Below are 25,608 nucleotides of genomic sequence, written 5' to 3' on the forward strand. Positions count from 1 at the left end.
CAGCAACTAATTCAGAGAGCAATTAGTCTGAAAGAATGATTTATATGTTCTGGTATTGAACGGATGGACTCATTTGGCACTGGTCCAGTGCTTAGCACCAAGCAATCATCATTTCAATTCTACAAACACATAAATATTAACTGTAACTGCCACCATTATTCAATTTATTGGCAGTTATTCTTTGAACAACCTCTTTTGCTGGTGGATCTTTTAAAAACCAGAAAACCAGCATCTGCATCCTTTAACTCCCTGCAGCTGTATTATCACATTAGTTAGACTGATCAAACAGGATAAATTTGCATTCTGAAACTATCCTGAGGCATATACTGAGGATGCAGTGGATTATGACAGGTGCCTGTGAAGCAAAATGAATATATACTCAGGCCAATAAATTTCTTTCATTAGGAAAGTTGTACAGAATACTCCCATTAACTCCAACATTGGCAATAGAATGTATTCACACTTAAAAGTCAATGTAAAGATACATATACACGTCCTCATATCTGTACAAGGGGAGACGATGGCATAGCGGTAATCTCACTGAGCTAGTAATCTAGAGGCCCAGGCTAATGCCCTGGGACATGGATTCAGATCCCACCATCGAAGCTGAACTCAAGAGTGAGGTGAGAGTGACTGCCTTTGACATGAAGGCAGCATTTGACATAGTATGGCATCAAAGAGCCCTAGCAAAACTGGAGTCAATGGGAATCAGGGGGAAAACTCTCTGCTAGTTGGAGTCATACCTAGTGCAAAGGAAGATGGTTGTGGCTGTTGGAGATCAATCATCTGAGCTCCAGAACATCACTGCAGGTGTTGCTCAGGGCAGTGTCCTAGGCCCAACCATCTTCATCTGCTTCATCAATGAACTTCCTTCAATCATAAGGTCAGAAGTGGGGATGTTCGCTGATGATTGCACAATGTTCAGCATCATTCACGACTCCTCAGATACTGAAGCAGTCCGTATAGAAATGCAGCAAGACCTGGACAATATCCAGGCTTGGGCTGATAAGTGGCAAGTAACATTCGCGCCACACAAGTGCCAGACAATGACCATCTCCAACAATAAAGAATTTGACCATCTCCCCTTGACATTCAATGGAATTACGATTGCTAAATCCCCCACTATCAACATTCTAGGGGCTACCATTGACCAGAGACTGAACTGGAGTAACCATTTAAATACTGTGGCTACAAGAGCAGGCTGGAGGTTAGGAATCCTGCAGTGAGTAACTCATCTCCTGACTCCCCAAAGCCTGCCCACCATCTACAAGGCACAAGTCAGGAGTGTGATGGAATACTCTCCACTTGCCTGGATGGGTGTAGCTCCAACAACACTCAAGAAGCTCGACACCATCCAGGACAAAGCAGCCCACTTGATTGGCACCCCATCCACAAACATTCACTCCCTCCACCACCGATGCACAGTGGCAGCAGTGTGTACCATCTACAAGATGCACTGCAGGAACACACCAAAGCTCCTTAGACAGCACCTTCCAAACCCACGACCTCTACCAACCAGAAGGACAAGGGCAGCAAATACATGGGAACATCACCACCTGCAAGTTCCCCTCCAAGTCACACACCATCCTGACTTGGAACTATATCGCCGTTCCTTCACTGTCGCTTGGTCAAAATCCTGGAATTCCCTTCCTAACAGTACTGTGGGTGTATCTACCTCACATGGACTGCAGCGGTTCAAGAAGGCAGCTCACCACTACCTTCTCAAGGGCAATTATGGATGGGCAATAAATGCTGGCCTGGCCAGCGATGCCCACATCCCATAAATGAATAAAAAAATTAAATTCAACTAATTAATAAAAAACTGGAATTGAACACTAGTCTCAGTGATGATGCCATGAAACTATCATCCATTGTTGTAAAAACCCATCTGGTTCACGAATGTCCTTTAGGGAAGGAAATCTGCTTTCCTTACCTTATCTAACCTACAGGTGAGTCCAGACTCACATCAATGTGGTTGACTCTTAACTACCCTCTGAAATGGCCTAGCAAGCCATTCAATTGTCAAGGGCAATTAGGGATGGGCAGCAATTGCTGGTCTTCCCAGTGACGCCCACATCCCATGCAAAAATAAAAAAATGCATAAACAAAAAAAATTGTATCCAAGTTTGTAATAGTACATACCACTACCATGGAATCATGGAATGATCCATCCCTCTTTGCTGATTTCCTGATTGGAGGCACATTGCTGTGAGGAGGACACACTGAGATTATTCTGAAACTGAGATTATTCTCCTTCGAGAAGAAAAGGTTAAGGGAAGATTTAATAGAGGTGTTCAGAATTAAGAGGGGTTTTGATAAAATAGATGGGACAAAACAGTTTCCACTGCCAGGAAGGTTGGTAACCAAAGGACACAGATTCAAGATAACTGGCGAAAGAGCCAGAGGTGAAAGATTTTTTTTTTACTCATCTGGAATACAATGCCTGAAAGGGGGTCAGAAGCTGATTTAGCAGTAACATTCTAAGGAAATTGGATAAATACGTGAAAAGGAAAAATATGCAGGGCTATGAGGAAAGAACAGGGGAGTGAAACTAGTGGGATAGCTCCTTCAGACAGCTGGCTTAGGCATGAAGGATCGAATGGCTGTGCTGTATGATTCTATGATTCTCCCTTCTACCCACAGAGGGGGATCAAAATCAGAGGGAGAGTCATGTTTGGGCTACAGTTTTGCAGATGCTGAAGGTCAATTCAGGGCATTATTGGCAGAAGTCTTGAAGGATGTCACACCCAGCCATGGATGCAGGCTCTTATCAAAATCTTGCATACAGAGAAAAAGAAAAATAGGGGGATTTCATACTCTCAAAAAGTAGTCTTACTTACTAAATGATCAGCAACTTTAGAAATGCTGAGTTTGTACAGCTGAAAAATATTTAAACTCCCACTCATGCAGGTGCTATGATTGAGGACACATGCACACTTGTCCTTCTCAAGGATTTACTTTTCAAATGTTCTCCCTGCCAGCTCCCCCACTTCCACTCTCAGCTAGTTTCAATAAATCTAGATTCCAGCTAATCCTGTCTTTACCTCTTCAAAGTCCTGCACTTCAACTACCTTGCTCTTCACCAAGCTCCATTAGTTTCCTGTGCCCCTACAAGTCAATATCATAATCATTATCCTCATCCATCATATACTTCCCCAGTCTTGGGTCACCCTACCTCAGTGAATGCTCAATCATGTACCCCTAATTGTAGTTTTTGCTTCTCTGCCACTGATCTATTCCGCTTCCTCATCCTCTTTACTTCATCACTGGTGCCTGTTGATTTAGTTATCATTGCCTGACCTGCTGAGGCTCCCTTGACTTTACCTTCTCATTCCCTGCTCTGAAATGCCAATTAAATCCGTTCTTTTTAACCGCTTTTCTGGTTTTGTCACTCCATTCTACATAGTCTTCACCTTCGCACTCAATGTCCTTTATCGTTTATCTGATCTTTCCTATTATAAGAGCAATGTAGACATCAAGGTGCTGCTTGGTGACCAGGAGCTCCATATAATTAGCATAAACTATTTTGTAGCAGCCTTTTCAGGGTTAAAAGTGTGAAATGGAATCTAATGCTAAAGACTAAAACACGATATTTAATGTACTCTATAACTGGTATTTTTACATCCCGAATAACCATATTACTACATCATTTAAAATGAATTGGCTAATATGAGTCATTCACATTCACCTCCCAGTAACCAATTTTCTAACCTTCCCTAGCTATTCAATAGGTAGAATTACCCCACAACACAAGCATCTGACTAAGTGAGAAACCACCAAACACAGGCATGCTTCGAATGATTCACTGCTGTTGTTCACGTATATCACCCAGGCAATCCCTGCATGCATGTTGATCTTATCATGATCTTGAGGAGATCGCAAACCTTGATCATTTAAAGCAACAGCAGTTTGCAGACATTGATTTCTGTCAATTGCTGGTTTTATTTTATAAGGTCACATTATGAACAACTTATAGTCTAATCAGGTAGGAGCAACCTTTACCAGCACCAGCAATGATTAAATCATTGATGGCTTCAGTAGCCAGAACTTTCAAACAATTACACACATGTCATACTAATAACTGTCAGTGTGGTGGTAGGGTGGGAAAGGGAGTGAACTTTTTTTTTAAGAGCTAGCAGGTTGGTTAGAAAGTGTATGAAGCCTCTTTTAAAGAAGATGATGACTGTTTTTTATAACAGTTTATTAACGCATTGGGATGACCTGTAAAAATATTTATGCCACATCAGTTTGAAGCATGTTCTCTTTCGGCTCCCACCCACACTATGGAAATGATCAGCTGCAGCCTCGCATAGGAGGAGACCTGTGAATACAGAGTAAATGCCTCATGCTACCTAATCTTAAAGGTTATTGATGAAAGGCCATCTTAACTACACAGTTCTGATGAAGGTCATTGACCTGAAACATTGGCCCTGATATTTACTTACAGGTGTGAAGAGAGCGGAGGAAGAACTTATAGATAGGAAACCCATAAGAACTGCAAGACGTCTTTTTATGTTTTTTCAGTGGGTTTCCTGCCCAATAGCTAACCTGATTGACAGGCTGGTTGCCTGACAGGTGGTAAAGTAGCTCGGGAGGGGATGCCAGGTAAGTCGGAGATTGTGGTTGTAGGTGAGTAGGAGATCATGGAGGGATGGGGGAGTAGGGGATCGTGAAGGGTGGGGGGGGGCAAAGGAGATCATTGGGGATGGGGGAGTAGGATATTGCGTGGGGAGTCAGAGATTAGGGGGAGCTGGAAATGGGGGTAGTGGTGTAGGAAATCAGGGAGTTTGTAGATTGTGGGTGTGGGAATCAGAGATCAGGGAGTCGGAGATCGTGGAGATTGGGGAGAGGTAAGCTGATCGCAGAGTGTGTAAACTATGTGTTTAACCCAGCTTTTATCCACCACCAGAAGTTCCCAACCTTTACTTTTACACCAGGAAGGCATAAAGAGTGAACATAAGGCACCTGAAGATGGAACATTGAATCTATTTTCACATGCCTCTTAATGGATACCTATAAAGTGTCGATAATGGATGTCAACCAGTAGACTTTTAATAATTTGTTGCCAGGATATGGGTGCCATCAGAAAGACAGCATTTATTGCCCATCCTTACTTGCCCTGATGGTGGACCTTCTTCTTGAACTATTGTAGTCCTTTTGATAATGGTTCTCCCACATTGATATTAGATAGGGATAAATATCACCAGTAAGAGTTTTTAGAAAAGGATCATTTTGTCAAAACATGTGGCTACTATCGAGCTATCTTCCTCCTGACATCCCACTCTCTTCCAGATAGACTTCAACTAGTTTCAGTAGGTTGGACCTTGTAGGTTCCTCTTCTTGACGTTCAGAAAATGGAACCAAATGAAAAAATCTAAAATTTATGCACTTGAGAATATGCTACACTTACTGGGTTGCCTTAATTTACATAATTAGAATAAGGTCCACTCAGTTTTCAACATTTTTTTTAATGAAACACTACTTCTTATTTTGAAGTGGTAGAATGGGCGGAATAAAAAGAAGACATGCTGTAAATACTCAGCAGGTAAGGCAGCATCTGTGGAGAGAGAAGCAGAGTTAACGTTTCAGAACTGGCAAAGGTCAGAAATGTAATAGGTTTTAAGCAAATAAAGCGGGAGTGGGGCAAGAGATAACAAAAAGGAAGGTATTGATAGGACAAGGTCACAGAGAATAACTGACAAGAAGGTCATGGAGCAAAGGCAAACACTATGTTAATGGTGTACTGAAAGACAAAGCGTTAGTGCAGAAAGGGTGTTAATAGGCAGAAAAATGAACAGCCCTGGCCCAAAGCACAAACACGAAAATAAACAGTGGGCTGGCACATAGTTAAAAAAAATTAATCATGAAACAAACTAAAATAAAATAAAAAGAAAAAAGAAAAAAAATAACTAAAAGTAAAAAAGGGGGTCCCTGTCATGCTCTGAAATTATTGAACTCAATGTCCGGCAGGCTGTCGCATGCCTAATCAGTAAATGAGATGCTGTTCCTCGAGCTTGCGTTGATGTTCACTCGAGCACTGCAGCAAGCCCAGGACAGATACATGGGCATGAGAGCAGGGGTGTGTGTGAAATGGCAAGCAACCGGAAGTTCGGGGTCATGCTTTCGGACTGAGCAGAGGTGTTCCGCAAAGCGGTCACCCAATCTGCATTTGGTCTCCCAATGTAGAGGAGATCACATTGTGAGCAGAGAATACAGTATACTAAATTGAAAGAAGTACAAGCAAATTGCTGCTTCACCTGAAAGGACTGCCTGGGGCCTTGGATAGTGAGGAGAGAAGAGATAAAAGGGCAGGTATTACACCTCCTGCGATTGCATGGGAAGGTGCTGTGGGAAGGCGACAAGGTCTCGGGGGCAATGGAGGAGTGGACTAGGGTGTTGTGGAGGGAATGATCCCTTCAGAATGCTGACAGGCTAGGGGAGGGGAAGATGTGTTTGGCAGTGGCATCATCCTGGAAATGGCAGAAATGGCAGTGGACGATCCTTTGGATGTGGAGGCTGGTGGGGTGGAAAGTGAGGACAAGGGGAACCCTGTCATGGTTCTGGTAGGGAGGGGAAGGGATGAGGGTAGAGGTGCGGGAAACGGGCCGGACACGAATGAGGGCCCTGTCAAGTACAGTGGGGGGAATCCTCGGTTGAGGAAAAAGGAAGACATATCAGAAGCGCTATCGTGGAAGGTTTCATCATCAGAGCAGATGCATCAGAGACGGAGAAACTGAGAGAATGGAATGGAGTCCTTACAGGAGGCAGGGTTTGAAGAAGTGTAGTTGAGGTAGCTGTGGGAGTTGGTGGTCTTATAATGAATATTAGTGGACAACCTATCCCCACAGATGGAGACAGAGAAGTCGAGGAACGGAAGGGAAGTGTCAGAGATGGACCATGTAAAGGTGAGAGAAGGGTGGAAATTGGAAGCAAAGTTGATAAAGTCTTCCAGTTTGGGCCAGGGCTGTTCATTTTTCTGTCTATTAACACCCTCTCTGCACTAACGCTTTGTCTTTCAGCACACCATTAACATACCATTTGCCTTTGCTCCATGACCTTCCTGTCAGTTATTCTCTGTGACCCTATCCCTATCAACACCTTCCCTTTTCTTATCTCTTGCCCCAACCCCGCTTTATTTGCTTAAAACCCATTACATTTCTAACCTTTGCCAGTTCTGATGAAAGGTCACTGACCTGTACTCTGCTTCTGTCTCCACAGATGCTGCCAGACCTGCTGAGTATTTCCAGCATTTCTTGTTTTTATTTCAGATTTCCAGCATCTGCAGTATTTTGCTTTTATTAGAATGGGAGGGAAGTTGACTGGTGACACCCATGTTAATTTGTTGCTGCCAATTCTCATGTGGACTCCCCAAGCACCTATAAACCACAAAAATTAGAACAAGATGAAATCCATAATTTTCGTGAGTTTCATGTATTCCATGCTCTCTGAACTCACGACGTTCACTGTAGAACATGTGAACCGAAACATTGCTACTCTCCACAGCCTGTTTCCTATAAAACTACGTGAACAAGGTGAAATACGGTCTGCTTAAACCACTTAACTTTTACATGATTCCACAGCCCAAGTACTCAGTTGGGTCCACATTTACGATTCTCAGTACAGCAAAACCTTGTACAACAGCACATTTCCTTTTTCTAAAAGATTTCCATATTGAGTCATGACATGCAGGCCCACTCATGGACTGTAAATGTGAAACCATACTTTCAGTCCTCTCAAACTCAAATCCCAGTTTATAAGAATTCAAACTTTTCTGATAGGATGGCTGACAGATTTAAGAAGTACAAATTTGCAATAAAAATGGCCTTCAACTATGGGGAGAGTGTTATAATAATGTTGCAAATTAGATAAAATGGACAATTTTCTCCCTTCCTTTCTTTTCCTTTCTCAACTATTGATCTTTTCTCTAACCCTGGCAATTGAGAACTGATTCTCATACCATAAAAGTGATGGAATATTTCATTCATTAGGGGAATTGAAAAGTGTTGTTACATTTGACAAAATTTAAAGCAAAATGGTAACATTAACATTACTGGTGTACAATTTAAACTTTGAGGTTTTGTGTGGTCACACATGCAAATTTGTAGAATGTTATGTAATAATTTAAAATGAAGTGTCCCCAATGTTAGTTCATCTATGCTACAGTTGGGTTTCTGGTGGATCAAGCATTTTCTCACCTGCATCCCTCAAAATAGCAAAGGCAAAAGAAAGAAATGGATAACATATTAAGTAAGGATTTTATCAACAGTAAAGGGTTTTGCGCCAAAAGAAAAAGACAGACTTGCATTTATATACACCTTTCATGATCTTGGGATGTCCCAAAGCATTTTACAGCCATTGAAGTACTTTTGAAGTGTAGCCACTGTTATAATGTAGGAACGTCACCAATTTGAGCACAGCAAGATCCTGCAAACAGCAATGTAATAATGACTGGATAATCTGCCTTTTTGTCATAAACATTGGCCCTCTCTTCAAAATGGTGCTATGGGATCTTTTCTGCCCACTTGAGAGGGCAGATGTGGCCTCAGTTTAATGTCTAATCTGAAGGACAGCACCTCTGACCATGCAACACTCCCTCAGTACTGCACTGGAGTGTCAGCCTAGATTTTGTACACAAGTTTCTGGAGTGGAGTTTGATCTCATAACCTTGGTGACTGAAAGACAAGAGGGTTACAAGTGAGCCATATGTACCAGCTAGTGGACTATGAGGCCTAGCAATCATGTGCCGATATCAGTGGACAAATGCTTAATGCATTTGGGAATTCTTCTATCCACTATATAATGTAGTCAGTAACCTGCTTTCTTTAATAAAAGCAAAATACTGCGGATGCTGGAAATCTGAAACAAAAACAAGAAATGCTGGATTCACTCAGCAGGTCTGGCAGCATCTGTGGAAAGAGAAGCAGAGTTAACGTTTCGGGTCAGTGACCCTTCTTCGGAACTCCGGGAGTTCCGAAGAAGGGTCACTGACCCGAAACGTTAACTCTGCTTCTCTTTCCACAGATGCTGCCAGACCTGCTGAGTGAATCCAGCATTTCTTGTTTTTGTACCTGCTTTCTTTAAATGGGTTCAAACCTCCCCTCAGATTTGAATTTTTCTGAAATTTTCCTGTTCAGATCAAATTGGCTTTCAAACGCCACTTTTATCCATTGCAGGTAACAGCAATGATGAAGTACTTGAAGACATTGGGCCTGATTTTAACTCTGTGCAAGTGGATGGGTTTTGAATGGGTTAAAATTGGGTCTATCCAATAAACCAAACTGCACTTAAACAATTCCAAAGTCAGGTTTTGAAGAGGGCAATCTGAAAACTGTCCAAAATTTAGACTGGGTATGGAGTGTTAAGGCCTAGTGTGCTGTGTAGTAGGAAGTAAGGTTGTGCCTGTAATTCTCTCCAGATTAAGTTTCCAGTTTAATTGTGCTATCACAGGAAGGTGCACAAAATGTTATCTCCCTATAGGGATCGTGGGAATATCCATTTGATCCATGCTCAAGCACAACCTTGTGGCCAGAACAAGAGTAGCCTGGGCAATAATCTGTGTGCTAGTCACTGGCCCACTCTCCAGGTCACTAAGCAATGTGGGGGTGGGGGGAGGAGACAAAAAAAAAGATAAAAGTTAGTGGGAACATACTCAACCCACAAAAATGAATCATCAGTTTGTCATCACCTCCCACTTTCATTGATATCCAAGCCCTATCCATGCATATGACAATTTTCTGCTAGTTCCCCCCCAAAGCCCCTATATAGTCCCCTTCATAAAATAAAATTGTAAAATAATAGTTTCTGCTTTTGATATTAGCAGAACCAGTTTTAGTTCCCTAATGTATATTTGTCTACCTGTGTATCTAGATACAGAGAAATATTTTTATCTGGAAATCAAATCTTCTACAGTCGTGGCCATCATGAATGATATTTAACTGAAAAGAAGGTCAAATTTTGGTGTACAAAGGTGACGATAAAGGTCACATTTCTATGCAACAGAAACATGGCTTTCCCATAGCTGCAATACACTGACTCGGTGAAAATTGCAACATCACGCTCTCACTTGCAATTGAATATTCAGGAATAGAAATTGACGCTCTAAAGTAATTTTCTTTTCACAAGTTTAAAACCTTAAATATAAAATCAAGTGGATAGCCCAGAAAGAAGATACTTCTTCATTCAGTCATCTTTATCTGAGATGGTGCGCATTTTGTGATCTGCTTTGGTTGAAACCCAGTAAGCAACTATAAAAATCAATTGTGTCCAATTACAATAATAATTATTAAGTCGTACCTAGTACTAAGTGCAAATAAGGTGGCAAGATTTGAAGAAAAGGAACTTCAATACTTTTAGAAAAATATAGAAATTGGGACAGGCGTAAATCACTGAGCCCTTTGAGTCTGCTCTGCCATTCAATGCAATCACATCTGATCTCCTACCTCAATTCTATCTACCCACACTATCCCCATGTCCCTTACTTCCCTTAATATTCAACAATTTATTGATCTCTGTCTGAATATATTCAATGATAGAGCATCCACAGCCCTCTGGGGTAGAGATTTCCAAAGATCCCCAACCCTTTGAATGAAGAAATTTCTCCTTATCTCAGTCCTAAATGGCTGACTCCTTATTCTGAGACTCTGACCTTTAGTTCTAGACTTCCCAACCAGAGGAAACATCATTCCAGCATCTACCCCATCAAACCCTTTAAAAAAAATTATATGCTTCAATGAGACCGTCTCTCATTTTTGTTTTCTTTCACTTTAACAACCTCTCATTTCCAATCTCATTAATTTTAAACTGTTGCTGTTCATATCATGAAAGTCCACCTACACAGTAAAATATTAGTTCCTGCTGATACCGGGAAAGATATCCTGACCTAAGACCATTGCCAATACTACAGGACAGAAAATTACTAGGATGTGTGTAAAGTATCTCATATTGATTCATTATTTAATTATTCATGTTCTGGGGGGGAACCTAACTTTTTCCAGTGCTCTAATTCTTTGTTCAGTTTGAAATCCAGCCAGTAACCTCCAATGTTGAGTTAGAACTCTTAAGTAATCCAAGAAGGACGTAGATAGCAGTTACTACCATTGGATTATAAGGTCCTTGTTAATAATGGAAATAATTGCTTTTCGGTCACAGACTCAGAATAAGAGGCAGCTATTTGAGACTGAAGTGAGGACAAATTCCTTCACTCAAAGGGTTGTGGGGCTTTGGAATTCTCTCCTGCAGAAGGCTGTGGATGCTCAGCTATTGATTATATTTAAGACAGAGATCGAGCGATTTTTGAATACAGGGGAATTAAGGGATATGTGGGGATAATGGCAAAGCAAGCTCGAAGCGCTGAATGATCTGTTCCTGCTCTTATCTCTCTCATGTTCTTATGTTCATTATAGCATCCTTAGGATGTCTCGAAAGGCTTCATATCTGATGAATTAATTTTGAAGTGCAGCCATTGTAGTTATTCAGGGAAATATTAACTACCTATATAGTAATAAAAAATCTTGTGTATGCATGCTCTTCCTGTCCAACTTTGTATTTAGTTTAGTTTAGTTTAGAGATACAGCACTGAAACAGGCCCTTCGGCCCACCGAGTCTGTGCCGACCATCAACCACCCATTTATACTAATCCTACACTAATTCCGTATTCCTACCACATCCCCACCTGTCCCTATATTTCCCTACCACCTACCGAGACTAGGGGCAATTGCTAATGGCCAATTTACCTATCAACCTGCAAGTCTTTGGCATGTGGGAGGAATTGTTATGTTAATACTTAGAATGGAAATTCTGCATGTAAACAGTTGCCTGTAATGGTGTAATTACAAGCTATGGCCAGTAGCAGGCCCTATAACCAAGTTTCCAAAGTCTCTCTCTCAACTCTGTCACCATCTTCTATATTAGAAAGTAGTTACGTTCATCCACTGACCATGGGTAACTTCTCTGTACTGTATATAATAACATTTCCATTATGAGATCACAGCCAATGCAATTTATGTGTAAATCTGTTTTCGATACTGACTACTGAGTTGGGTCTTCATTAAAAAGTAACATATCGAGGTCCTGCCTTCGTGAATGCCAAAAACAATGCCACAACCATGCTTAATATTACTAGACAAATGAGGAGTTCATATCTTCTTGGGTTTGCCACTGTTTAATTGTCTGTCAGAAGCCAGAAAGGTGGGATATTCATGATTTAGAAGCCAGTTAATTAGTCCCGGCAGTGAAAATATTGCAATTAGCAGTCGGAGTTCTTAAAATATTGAAGCTATGAAGCCTTATAGTCTGAGCCTGTGGTATAGCCTCTGCCCCTGAAAAAACCTGGTACACTTTCTCTTCAGGATAGTGTGTATTCAAGCAGGAAAGGTGAAAACAACATTGGTTCATCTCGGACTGTGACCTGCCAGTGAAGTGAGCACTCCGCACAGTTAAGTTGCCAGCTGGCCAGCTGTAACACACTAGAATGCTCTTTGTTAAATATCTTTTTTGTTAATTTTATCCTCTTTTCTAACTCCTTCCTTTCCTGAATGTACAGTTTCTACAGGCACTAGCCACTCCTCCAGGGCCTCAGCCAAGTGCCCATTCTTGTGCACCTGGGCTATTTGACTCAGGGAGTGGGGGAACACAGCTGAGCTTGATCCTGTGCTCACCTGATACTTACACACACTTGAATGAGTTAAAACTTGAAAACTCTGAAACAAAAACAGAAAACATTGGAGACACTCAGCAGGTCAGGTGGCATCTGCAAGCACAATTCAGTTGGAGTTTCGAGTAGACAACGCTCCATAGAATTGAAAGGTACTCCAGATAAACTGCAGAAACAAAACAAAGGACGGGAAAAGCACACAATGATCTTGCGTGCACACACACACAATAATCTGTAAAGTGTTAAGGTGGAAAATGAGAAATGGTTAAATGATAAAAAGTGATAAGTAGAGGAGACAAAAGGAGGCTTAATCAGAGAAATGGAAGATATATATGAGAAACCAAGAGGGTACCATATACAAGATGCACTGCAGCAATTCACCATGCCTCATTTGACAGAAGCTTCCAAACCCATGACCTCTTCCATCTGGATGGATAAGGGCAGCAGACGCATGGAACACCACCACCTGCAAGTTCCTTTCCAAGCTACACACCATCCTGACTTGGAAATATATCGCCGTTCCTTCACTATTGCTGGGTCACAAACCTGGACTCCCTCCCTAACAGCACTGTGGGTGTACCTGCACCAGATGGACTGCAGCAGTTCAAGAAGGTGGCTCACTACCACCTTCTGAATGGCAATTAGGGATAGGCAACAAATGCTGGCCTTGCCAGTGATGCCCACATCTCATGAAATGAATAAAAAAAATAATTTTTAACCTTACCTACGTCACAACCAGGTGAGGGGGGGTCTAGGGGTTCCCTCTCAGCCTTCACCTGGTCTTACCGTAACAGGATTTAATTTTAAACACACCGTGTTTTTAGCTCCTGCTTGTTGAATCCTCATTCACCGCTTTCCAATTATAAGGCAAAGAAACCAGCCAAACAGGTTTTCTTAGGTTTGAAGAAGAAAGGTTGAAATTTATTAAACTTAAACTCTAATTCGGTTAACGCGTACGGATACAAGACACACCCATGCTAGCATGCATACGCGATAAACACACAAGCAGATAGAGACAGAAAAGAGCAAAGAAGTAAAGTGGAAAAGTTTGAGTCAATATCTGAAGTTGGTTTATGGTTACTGTTCTTCGAGTGCTTGATTGTAGCTAGGTCTTGCTTTTTGTTGGGGCCCAGTTTTCTTCTTAAACCTTGTTCAAATGTAGGAGACTTTTCTCTCTTGAGGTTCACGTCTTCAGTGGATTTGAGTTCTGTAAGTAAGAGAGGGAGAGCCAGATAGGAGAGGCTATGGCGAGCCAGCCAGGAGAGGTCTTTACAGTCCAGGAGTAAACAGTCTTTCTCTCTCAAACTGTCGGTACAATTCAAAAAAAACCCAGGTTGCCCAGCAGGTTAGTCATGTGACTAGCTGGTTTGACCACTTCTGTTTTTGTGGATTCTCTTGTCTTAGCCGATCCTGGAATGTCTCTTCTTACACACAATACCTGGTGATCAAAGTCCATTTTAGGATAAGTGGATAAGGGAAGTAACCTCTCTTGTCCCTATTGGTATGCAAATGTATTCCAGCCAAGTGTCTGGCAACCCTTGTAACAGGCCTTCTCTTCTTCCCAGCAACACTTTGAAATTTAATGTCCATATGGCGAAATTGATATGCCTCATTCTTGGCAGATGAGGTCCCGGCATGACACCTGCATTTTGACTCTGGCTTCCATAGAAAGTAAAATAAGATGGGGTGTAAAAAGGGCAGTTGATCTGATCCCATCAGTTTAGATCGGGCAGAGAAGATTAAAATTACTCCCTTGATATCTGAGCTACAGGTACTGATTAGCCATTTGACCTGATGGAACTTATCCTCACCCAAAGCTCACACCCACCAGACAGGTCTGGGACGCCACTGGACAGCAAACAAGATTGGGGAACCCTATCTGACCTTTACCCCTATTTTAGATTTTCTTTCAGTAGGAGATCCATTTCTGACACACACGCACAAAATTTGCAAATCATGGTAGCAGTTTACATTGGGGAGCCAAATGCCTTGATATTCGACATTGATCATTTTCCCAGTGTCTTATAAGAGGATGTCACTTACAAGATACCTCACCAACAGTTAATAAAGCCTTTTAAAGTTATGGAGTAGAGAAGCTAGTGCTGATGGATACATGGTTGGTCAGAGAGTGCCACAGTACTTTTCCTCTCCATCTCAAAAGGTGGAAGTTGATTGAGAATAGAGCACAAGTACAATGTTTCTTAGAGAAGCTTCTTTGTATGTGATTGTTCCCTACACCTTTATGCTCCTTTATAATAGCTAGTAACAGAATTATATGTTAAATCAGTTATCACATTATGGGAACCTTATTTTTAGTTTATTTTGAAAGCGGCCATTAGCACACGAGAATCTCTTTAAATGTATTTTTGTGTGATGTTCATGTTTCCAATTTTAACCCTTGCTAATAACAAAACCAGAAACAAGTTCTAAGAAAGACAAGTACACTCCTTCCCGTAAACCTGGCCCCATACCTATGACTAGAACTAATTTCTTATTTTAGACTGAATAGCAACCAAAACCTGAAAAATATTAAAAATACTAACCGTCAATATTTCAGTTCCCTTCAATTGACCCCAGACATCCTCTCTCTTACCAAAATAATCCCAGTACATCAATACTTCATTTCTGATGACGTTGGTAAATGTTCATTCTCAAATTGACTATAATTTATATTGCATCTGAGTCCATTCCAACACTTCTAGCAACAACCTTCACAAGCATCCTGCAGAATGTAAACCTACTGATTCCCCGTGTATGCCCAGCAGAATCACATCTTGTCACATCAACGATTTTCCAAAAATGCTTCTCACCCAAATGAACTCATAGAATAACGCAGTACAGAAGGAGGCCTTTCGATCCGTCGAGTCGGTGCCAGCTCTTTCGAAGAGCAATCCAATTAGTCCTGTTCCCTGGCTCTTTCCCCATATCCCTGCAATTTTTTTTTTCCTTCAAGCAGAATGGGCAGAGAGGTGGCAGATGGAATTTAATACAGGCAAGTGTGAGGTGATGCATTTTGGAAAAAGGAATAGGGAGAGGCAATATATATTTAATGGCACAGTTCTAAAGTGTGTGCAGAAACAGAGGGACCTGAGGGTGCATGTACATCAATCTTTGAAGGTGGCAGGACATATTGAGAGAATGGTGAGTAATGCATATGGGATATTGCGCTTCTTGAATAGAGGCATAGAGTACAAAAGCAGAGAAGTTATAAAGTTCTGGTCACCACACTTTAGAATGATGTGAGGGTCCTTGAGACGGTGCAGAGTAGATTCACTAAAATGATTCCAGGGATGGGGGATTTTATTTACAAGGTTAGGTTGGAAAAACTGCAGTTGTTCTCCTCAGAACAAAGGAGATTGAGGGGAGATTTAATAGAAATGTATAAGATTATGACAGGCTTAGATAAGTTAGACAAGGAAATACTGTACATATACGAACAGACGAATTAGGAGCTGGAGTAGGCCACTCGGCCCCTTGAGATTGCTTCGCCATTCAATAAGATCACAGCTGATCTGTTTGTAACCTCAACTCCACATTCCCGCCTACCCCCATATCCTTTCATCCCACCCCCTTGCTTATCATGAATCTATCTATTGCCTTAAAAATATTCAAAGACTCTGCTTCCACTGCCTTTTGAGGAAGAGAGTTCCAAAGACTCATGACCCTCTCAGAGAAAAAAATTCTCCTCATCTCTGTCTTAAATGGGCGACCCCTTATTTTTAAATAGTGACCCCTTAGTTCTAGATTCTCCTGCAAGGGGCAACATCCTTTCCACATTCACCCTGTCAAGACCCCTCAGGATCTTATATGTTTCAATCAAGTCGCCTCTTACTCTTCTAAACTCCAGTGGATACAAGCCCAGTCTGTCCAACCTCATAAGACAGTCCACCCATTCCAGGTATTTGTCTAGTAAACCTTCTCTGAACTGCTTCCAAGGCATTTACATCCTTCCTTAAATAAGGAGAACAATACTGTACACGGTACTCCAGATGTGGTCTCACCAATGCCTTGTATAACTGAAGCATAACCTCCCTACTTTTGTATTCGATTCCCCTCACAATAAATGATAACATTCTATTAGCTTTCCTAATTACTTGCTGAACCTGCATACTAACCTTTTGCGATTCATGCAGTAGGACACCCAGACCCCTCTGCATCTCAGAGCACTGCAATCTCTCACCATTTAGATAAAGTGCTTCTTTTTTATTCTTCCTGCCAAAATGGACAATTTCACATTTTCCCACATTATACTCCATTTGCCAGATATTTGCCCACTTACTTACCCTATCTATATCCCTTTGTAGCCTCCTAGAGAACACAGATTGAAGGTTTTGGGCAAGAGATGCAGGGGGATTATGAGGAAGAACTTTTTTTATGCAGCGGGTGGTAATGACCTGGAACTCACTGCCCACAAGGATGGTGGAAGTGGAGACAACCAACGACTTCAAAAGGAAATTGGATGGGCATTTGAAGGAAATAGACTTTCAGGACTACAAGGATCGAGCAAGGGAGTGGGACTGATTGAATAGCTCCTTGGAGAACTGTCATGGACTCCATGGGCTGAATGGCCTCCTTCTGTGCCATAAATGACTCTATGACTCTATTTATCCAATTCCCTTTTGATGACTACTATTGAGTCTGTTTCCAGCATGCTATCAGGCAGTGTATTCCACATCCTAACTACTCATTGAATCATTGAATCATAGAGTCATGGAACCTTGGAATGGTTCCAGCACAAAAGGAGGCCATTCGGCCTGTCGTGCCTATGCTGGTATTCTGCATAAGCAACTCAGCCAGTTCCGCTTCTGTGCCCTTTTCCCCGTAGCCCTGCCAACTTTTCTCTTCAGATAATTATCCAATTCTCTTTTGAAGTCCAGAATTGAATCTGCCTCCGCCACAGTCTCAGGCAGTGCATTCCAGATCCTAACCACTTGCTGTGCAAAAAAGCTTTTCCTGATGTCAACTTTAGTTCTTTTGCCATTCACCTTAAATTGGTGCCCTCTGGCTCTCAGCTCTTCCACCAATGGAAACAGTTTCTCTCTACCTACTCTGTCCAGACCCCTCATGATTTTGAGCACCTCTATCAAATCTCTTCTCAACCTTCTCTTTTCTAAGGAGAACAGCCCCAGTTCCTCCAATCTATCCATGTAACTGAAGTCCCTCATCCAATATGTATTTTGAAAAAGTGATTCGTTGATATGACCCATACTGGAACTCATCCATTGCTTTGTCTATTAAATGGTTGCCAATAAAATTGGTATGATTGGTGAACGAGGCAGCAATTGGGAGGAGGGTGAGTGGTGGCCAACAATGGCCCATAGTTTGAATGTGGGGTCGAGAGGACCACTCCTGCACTTCCTTTGTAGGAACTTAAGAAATAGGAGCAGGACAAGGGCATATGGCCTCTTAAGCATGCTCCGTCATTCAATAAAATCATGGCTGATTTCGTACCTCAACTTCACTTTCCTGCCTTATTCCCATAATCTCTTAACTCCCTCAGTGTCCAAAAATCTATTGATCTCAGCCTTGAATATGCTCAATGACTGAGCATCCGCAGCCCCCTCGGGTAGAGAATAACTAAGATTAACAACCCTCCGAATGAATACATTTCTCTGCATCCCAGTCCCTCTTATTCTGAGACTATGACCTCTAGTTCTAGACTTTCCAATCAGGCGAATGAGTCTCTGCCTTGTCAAGCTACAAAGCTCTCTAAGAATTTTATATGTTTCAATAAGGTCAACTCTCATTCTTCTAAACTGCAGATAATACAGGCCCATTCTAAACAATCTCTCCTCATATGACAACCCCGTCATCCCATGCAGCAATTAATCTAGTTCCACATTCAGTTAAGCATTTTTAAACACTTGACTTTTTGTTGGTGACCTAGCGTCCCTTTAAGGACGGCTGGTTAGGTTACATGTAGACTAGGCTTTTTGAATGCAGCCTCAGTGGTGGTGGCTGCACTCAAGCCAATCCAATTTGGTAATTGAGGCATCGTACAGACATTAGGCCCATTATTGACATATGCAAAGGCCCTGTCGCCCGTTTCAGGCACAGGACCCAGATGCCTCTTTGACACACTGGCCAACCTATTGCATGCTTTGGCGTCCGTTTTATGCCTATAAAATGGGTGCAGTATTATCGAATTTCTAGGCGAAAATCTCTCACACACAAAATAATGCACAGGCATGTGCTCATTTGTGATAAGTGTTTGCATTCACCCCTACTGAAATATGGTTGACTCCAAAGTTATTTTTATAAAAAATTTCAAGTTCACTAGGTTGATTCCTGGGATGACAGGGTTCTCTTACGAGGGAAAGATTGAGCATGTTGGGCCTATACTCATTGGAGTTTAGAAGAATGAGAGGTAATCTTATTGAAACATAGAAGATTCTGAAGGGCTGGGTTTGACAGGGTGGATGCTGACAGGACATTTCTCCTCATGGGGGAAATCTAGAACTAGGGGGCACAGTTTCAGAATAAGGGATCTTCCATTTCCGATGGAAATTAGGAGGAATTTCTTCTCTCAGTGAATCATTAATCTTTGGAATTCTCTTCCCCAGAGAGCAGTGGAGGCTGGGTCATTGAATATATTCAAGGCTGAGTTAGACAGATTTTTCATTGACAAGGGAGTCAAGGGTTATGGGGACAGACAGGAAAGTGGAGTTAAGGCCACAATCAGATCAGCTATGATCTTATTGAATGGCAGAGCAGGCTCGCTGGGCCAAATGGCCTATTCCTGCACCTACTCCTTAAGTTCTTATGTTAACAGATGGTGTACAAGGGCAGATTAATAGCTGAGCATGACTAGACCAAATGGAGAAAAGATATAAAGCTGGAAATTAAGATGATGTTATCACTTTTAATGCATTCATATCGATTTCCTCCATCCACTATTTTAAGGGAGGCATTAACTCATTGGAAATAAGTAAGTATGCCTCGTTAAAATAGGAGCGAGGAATTTGTTGCACATTAAATAATGGACAATAGAATAGCTTACTGTAGTTTCCAAGCAATGCATATAACCTAACACACAGATTTACATGGGAACATCATTCAGAGGGAGATGGATTGGGGATAGGGCTACAACGCTGTTGCACCAATTTTCTGATCTGCACCTACTGAGAGAGGTGGGTTTTAAGGAGGTTTTAAAGCAGGGGAGGTGGAGGAGCAGAACCCTTAGAGTTTAGGATCCTGGCGACTGAAGGCATGGCCATCAATGTGTGGACAAAGGAAGGGGAGGGATGAACAGGAAACCAGTGGCAGAAGAACACAAAGATCGAGGAGAGGGTGCCAGACTGGAGAAGTTACAGATATCGGCAATAATACCAGGTGCTATGAAATTAAGTCACTCAACAGATGCTATGAATTTATATGGATTTTATTTTAACCATTCATGTGACGTGGTGAGCCACCTTCTTGAACCGCTGCAGTCCATGTGGTGTAGGTACACGCACAATGCTGTTAGGGAGGGAGTTCCAGGATTTGACCCAGTGACAGTGAAGGAACGTCGATATATTTCCAAGTCAGGCTGGTGTGTGACTTGGAGGAGAACGTGCAGGTGATGGTGTTCCCATGCATGTGCTGACCTTGCCTTTCTAGTTGGTGGAGGTTGTTGGTTTTGAAGGAGACTTGGTGAGTTGCTGCAGTGCATCTAGTAGATGGTACACATTGCTGCCACTGTGCATCGGTGGTGGACGGAGTGCATATTTAAGGTGTAGGATGGGGTACCAATTAAGTGGGCTCCTTTGTCCAGGATGGTGTCGAACTTCGTGAGTGTTGTGGGAGCTGCACTCATCCAAGCAGGGAGTATTCCGTCACATTCCTGATTTCTGCCTTATAGATTGTGGACAGGCTTTGGGGAGTCAGGAGGTGAGCTACTTGCTGCAGAATTCCCAGCACAGTATTCATGTGGCTGGTCCAGTCCAGTTTCTGGTCAATGGTAACCCCAAGGATATTGATAGTGGGGAATTCAGTGATGGTAATACTGTGACATTGAATGTCAAGGAGAGATGGTTAGATTCTCAATAAGAAATATTTACAAAATATCAGCACTGTGGATTATGTGAATTATTATTATTCTTACACTTGTCTAATGAATTTTTCCATCAATGTGGGACCCTTGCTGATTTGCACTGAACAATTTAACTGATACAGTACAACTGTCTGTGTTGTAAAAAAAAACTGCCTGCACGGTAAGGTCACAATTATCAACTGCAGGGATTGGTACAACTTGCAGGTAATACTGTGGAGTTAAAATTGTGTGAAATATTAATAGCAAATACTTTAACGTGCTTGCATAATTTTTTAGCCTATTTTAAGCCATTAATTAACTCTTTTACTAAAACAGCGGACAGCAGATTTCTACATAAATGTTTTACATGACTGTCTCTGATACTGCAGGGTGATTTCAGCCATTTAACTCACAGCTCAAAACTTTACTAGCCGCAGTTAATTAACTTTAACAAACAATCTTGTATATTGAAAAAAAAGACAACCAGGAACGAATAGATGTGTGTAATTTAATAGAGGGGGTTAGAAGATTGAGAGAGATAATGGGTATTCAGGAGTGACTCAAGGCTAGAACCTCATATAATATTTCTGCTGTTGCAAAGAAAGAACAATAGTTACCTGGAAGTGACCACAATGTTGTAATTTAATCAAAGCGTTTCGATGAAGCCACCATTCAAACAAAGCTTGAATGGTTTTGCCTGTCACCTGAACCACGAATAAACTGCAGCCTTAACATTGGTCCCTGTCATGTTGTTAGTTATATTAAGAATGCTTTCATTTCATGTAGAGCGTTTACTTTGTGTTTAGGTTCAATTTTGAGGCTGTCAGTGGAGGTGCCATCTGTCACAGTTGAAGAAGTATCGAGAAATAATCTACAGCTGATTGATATGCCCACCATATAATATGCAAATTTAACCCAACACACAAGCGAAAACATAGGATATCATTGCACATGGCTGGCGTTATTCACAACCTAGGCTAGTTTTCTTGCAAAAGTTTTTTTTCCCTTAGGCAACACTGCATTCAATACATTTATGTGACAAAATTCTTGTTATAACGTAGCTTTGATGTGTTATGCATTACTTATTTTTGATGTAGATTGAGGAAAATCTAATTTCAGCACAAACACCTGTTGGCAGATGAGCTAGATATTTATTCCTCTATATATTGGAGAATGCAGCATCTTGGCCATCCAGTTACAGCTACAATCGTACATGTGCTGTCTTCGGTTTTATATTTTTTAAGGACTCCAGAGTTATCTGATGTAAATTAGTCTATGAAAATATTCATCCTTTATCTGGTATGAAGGGAGCTTCATTCAAGAAGTGGCAAAGGTTAGAGAAGAATTAGGTTTTAAGCAAGTGAAGGGGAGGGAGGTGAGGGAGAGAACAAATGGAAAGGTTTAAAATGGGGCAGAGGGACATTAAATAACAAAACTGTCCTGGGACAAAGGCAAAGCGTGTGTTAATGCTTGTGGTGTACGATAAAACATTAGTCCAGACAGACTGTTAATAGCGGAATAATGAGCAGCTCTGACTACATGAAAAGCAGGCACATGGTTAACAGATAAAATACTAAAAAAGGCCAGACATGCTGTGAAGTTATTGAACTCAATGTTCAGTCCGCAAGGCTGTAGAGTGCCTAATCGAAAGATCCGGTGCTGCTCCTCGAGCTATTTTACTTTTTTAACCATGTGCCTGTTTTTCATGTAGTCAGAGCTGCTCGTTATTCCGCTCTTAGCAGTCTCTCTGGACTAATGCTTTGTCTTTCACCACAAATATTAACACATTATTTGCCTTTGTCCCAGGACAGCTTTGTTATTTAATCTCCCTCTGCCCTATCTGACACCTTCCCCTTTGTTCTCTCCTCCACCCCCTCCCCTTCACTTGCTTAAAACCTAATTCTTTTCTAACCTTTGCCAGTTCTGATGAAAGGTCACAGACCTGAAAAGTTAACTTTGCTTCTCTCTCCAAAGATGCTGCCAGATTGGCTAAGTAGTTCCAGCACATTTTGTTTTTGTTTCAGATTTCCAGCATCTGCAGTATTTTGCTTTTATTATTCATTCAAGAAGTCTTTATTATACTTATCATTTCAGTAACTTTTAATTTTAAAATGTGGTTTAATTTGTCCAGCCAACTGGAAGTGATAAAGTTAAACAATCATAGCTCCCAGTATTGTGAGTATTGAGGGATGTAGCTTGTTCTTCAAGTTTTAAAGTTTTGTGCAATGAACATGCACATACTTGTAGCTGGATTGGGACTGCTGGAAATGTCCTTATAGAGAGCAAAGATGGGAGACTCTCATTCCATCAGTTGAGGCTGAATTTCAAATCAGCTCCTAGAACTGATCAATGATCTGGTTCTCTGTGCCAATTATTACTAGCCATTTTTAACCTTAATTTCCTTGTGACTGCCCCTCAACACCCTGTCACCCCACATGGTTCACTGGACAAATGCATGGCATAGTAGTCGTTTAGTAGTACAGAACTTGAATATTGCTGAAAATAGAGACATGTTGTTGAAGCTTTTCGTCTTGCACTCATCAGGACAACCACAAGAATAACCAAGGTAATGGAAAACAACAGCTTATACTGCATGAGCAGAGAGTGATGATTGGTTGGCAAGTAAACTTTGTTCGGTAGAGGCGTTGCCATGGCAAATGCACCAGTTTAAGGTGACTGACAGTTAACTGCCAAGCTTTGTTTAAAATTTAAACCAGGCAGCTTGACTCCGATTGGTCAAGGCATTGTCCTGAAGAATGAACCAGTATGTACGCATATTGGAAGCCACATATATTAATACACAGGGCCCTGTTCTTTGCAGACAGAAAGAATATGTACAAATGTTGCGCCTGTTTCAGTTGAACAAAATAAGTGACAGCCATTCGCTGGTTTATTCCTCATGGCAATGCCTTTGTGTTTATTGCTTTGGCGGTGTAAATGTCTGCATACAAGTGAGGACAAGGTCATAATCAGCTGTCATAATCCTCAGGGCCCTTAAGCCAGTGCTAGGCTGTATAAATGAGCAACCCAGGGAGACTTTACAGTCGCTCACTGACCCATTGACTCTTTTCAGCATTTTCTGCTTTAGAGTCCCAGACTTCTGTCCCACAGTGGCATGACTGTGGATCAGAAACTTGTTACACAAGCAGTCACAAGGTAAAATTAAAATTTGCACCTTAGTGCTCTCCAGGCACGGTATTCAAAGCACTGATGATTAGCCACACTGTTTGTTACTGAATTTGAGTGTAATATTTGTAGATGAAGAAAAGAACAGCTGGGGTTTTATCCTTCCTTAATTATGCACTTCAGTTTACATCAGATACCTCTGGCATCCTTAAAAAATATAAAACCAAAGACAGCACATGTACGATTGTAGCTGTAACTTGATGGCCAAGATGCTGCATTCTCAAATATATAGAGGAATAAATACCTAGCCCATCTGCCAACAGGTGTTTGTGCTGAAATTAGATTTTCCTCAATCTACATCAAAAATAAGTAATGCATAACACATCAAAGCTACGTTATAACAAGCATTTTGTCACATAAATATATTGAATGCAGTATTACTTAAGGGGAAAAAAAACATTTACAAGATAACTAGCCCAGGTTGTGAATAACGCCAGCCATGTGCAATGATATCCTATGTTTTCGCTTGTGTGCTGGGTTAAATTTGCATATTATATGGTGGGCACATCAATCAGCTGTAGATTATTTCTCGATACTTCTTCAACTGTGACAGATGGCACCTCCATTGACAGCTACAACCAACCTCAAAATTGATCCTAAATACAAATTAAACACACTACATGAAATGAAAGCAGTCTTAGTGTAACTGACATGTTTGATATTGTTGAGAATTATATGAAAATATTTTGTAGCCTGGTTTTGTCCAGCTTTAATTCTTCCTGAAACTAAACAGTGTCATGCAGGCCCCCACCTGCCATGAATGAGGCACATTAATTTCGCCACATGGACATTAAATTTCAAATTGTTGCTGGGAAGAAGAGAAGGCCTGTTACAAGGAATTGCCAGGCCCTTGTCCAGAAAGACATTTTTGCAATAAAAACAAGAAATGCTGGAAATACTCAGCAGGTCTGGCAGCATCTGTGGAGAGAGAAGCAGAGTTAACGTTTCAGGTCAGTGACCCTTCTTCAGAACTGGCAAATATTAGAAATGTGAAAGGTTATAAGCAAGTAAAGCGGGGGTGGGGCAAGCGATAACAAAGGACATTTTTGCATATTAGCAGACAGCGTTGGAACAAAGGAGCTGTACCCTGCTCCCATACAATAAACAAAACAGACCTGGTCAAACCAGTCGGTCACGTGACCACCCTGCTGGCCAACTTGGAGTTTTAAATTGAAGAGACAGTGTTTGAACTGGCAGAAAGCTCTTGGCTCCTGGATTGAAAAGAGCCTCTCCTGTCTGCTCCCATCTCTTTTTCATGGAACTCCAAAACCCACTGAAGATACATGAAACCCAAGAGAGAAAAGTCTCCTACAGTGAACAAGGTTTAAGAAAATACTGGGCCCCAACAAAAAGCAAGATCTACCTACAACCAAGGACAATACGTTGAGCTCGAAGCACAGTAACAAAAAACTCTTCAGATAGTGCCTCAAACATTTCCACTTTATTTCGTCTGCTCTTTTCTGTCCCTATCCGCATGTGTGCATTATGTATGCATGCTAGCATGGGCATGTCGTGTATCTGTAAGCGTCAACCGAATTAGAGTTTAAGTTTTAATAAATTTCAATCTTTCTTTAAACCTAAGAAAGTCTGTTTGTGTTTATTTCTTTGTCTTATAATTGGAAAGCAGTGAACAAGGATTCACCAAGGGGGAGCTAAAACACAGTGTGTTTAAAAATAAAACCCTGTTACAGTAAGACCATATGAAGGCAGAAAGGGAACCCTAGACCTCTTTCTCACCTGGTCGCAACAACAGTTT

General features: G+C 41.4%; 1 protein-coding gene across 4 annotated transcripts in view; it reads right to left on the reverse strand.

Moving 5' to 3' along the window:
* Positions 1-25,608, reverse strand: part of LOC137381435 (NF-kappa-B inhibitor delta) — a 145,921-nt gene that overhangs the window by 91,507 nt on the left and 28,806 nt on the right. For 3 of the 4 annotated variants that reach the window (XM_068054023.1, XM_068054025.1, XM_068054024.1), the window contains one exon: positions 7,194-7,376. The exons of the other annotated variant lie outside the window; for it this stretch is intronic. In XM_068054023.1, the coding sequence (XP_067910124.1) occupies positions 7,194-7,376 (183 nt within the window). The remainder of the gene's footprint in view (positions 1-7,193; positions 7,377-25,608) is intronic. 4 annotated transcript variants of the gene reach the window in all.

The sequence above is a fragment of the Heterodontus francisci genome, chromosome 22, assembly GCF_036365525.1.
Source record: "Heterodontus francisci isolate sHetFra1 chromosome 22, sHetFra1.hap1, whole genome shotgun sequence".
NCBI classification, from domain to species: domain Eukaryota; kingdom Metazoa; phylum Chordata; class Chondrichthyes; order Heterodontiformes; family Heterodontidae; genus Heterodontus; species Heterodontus francisci.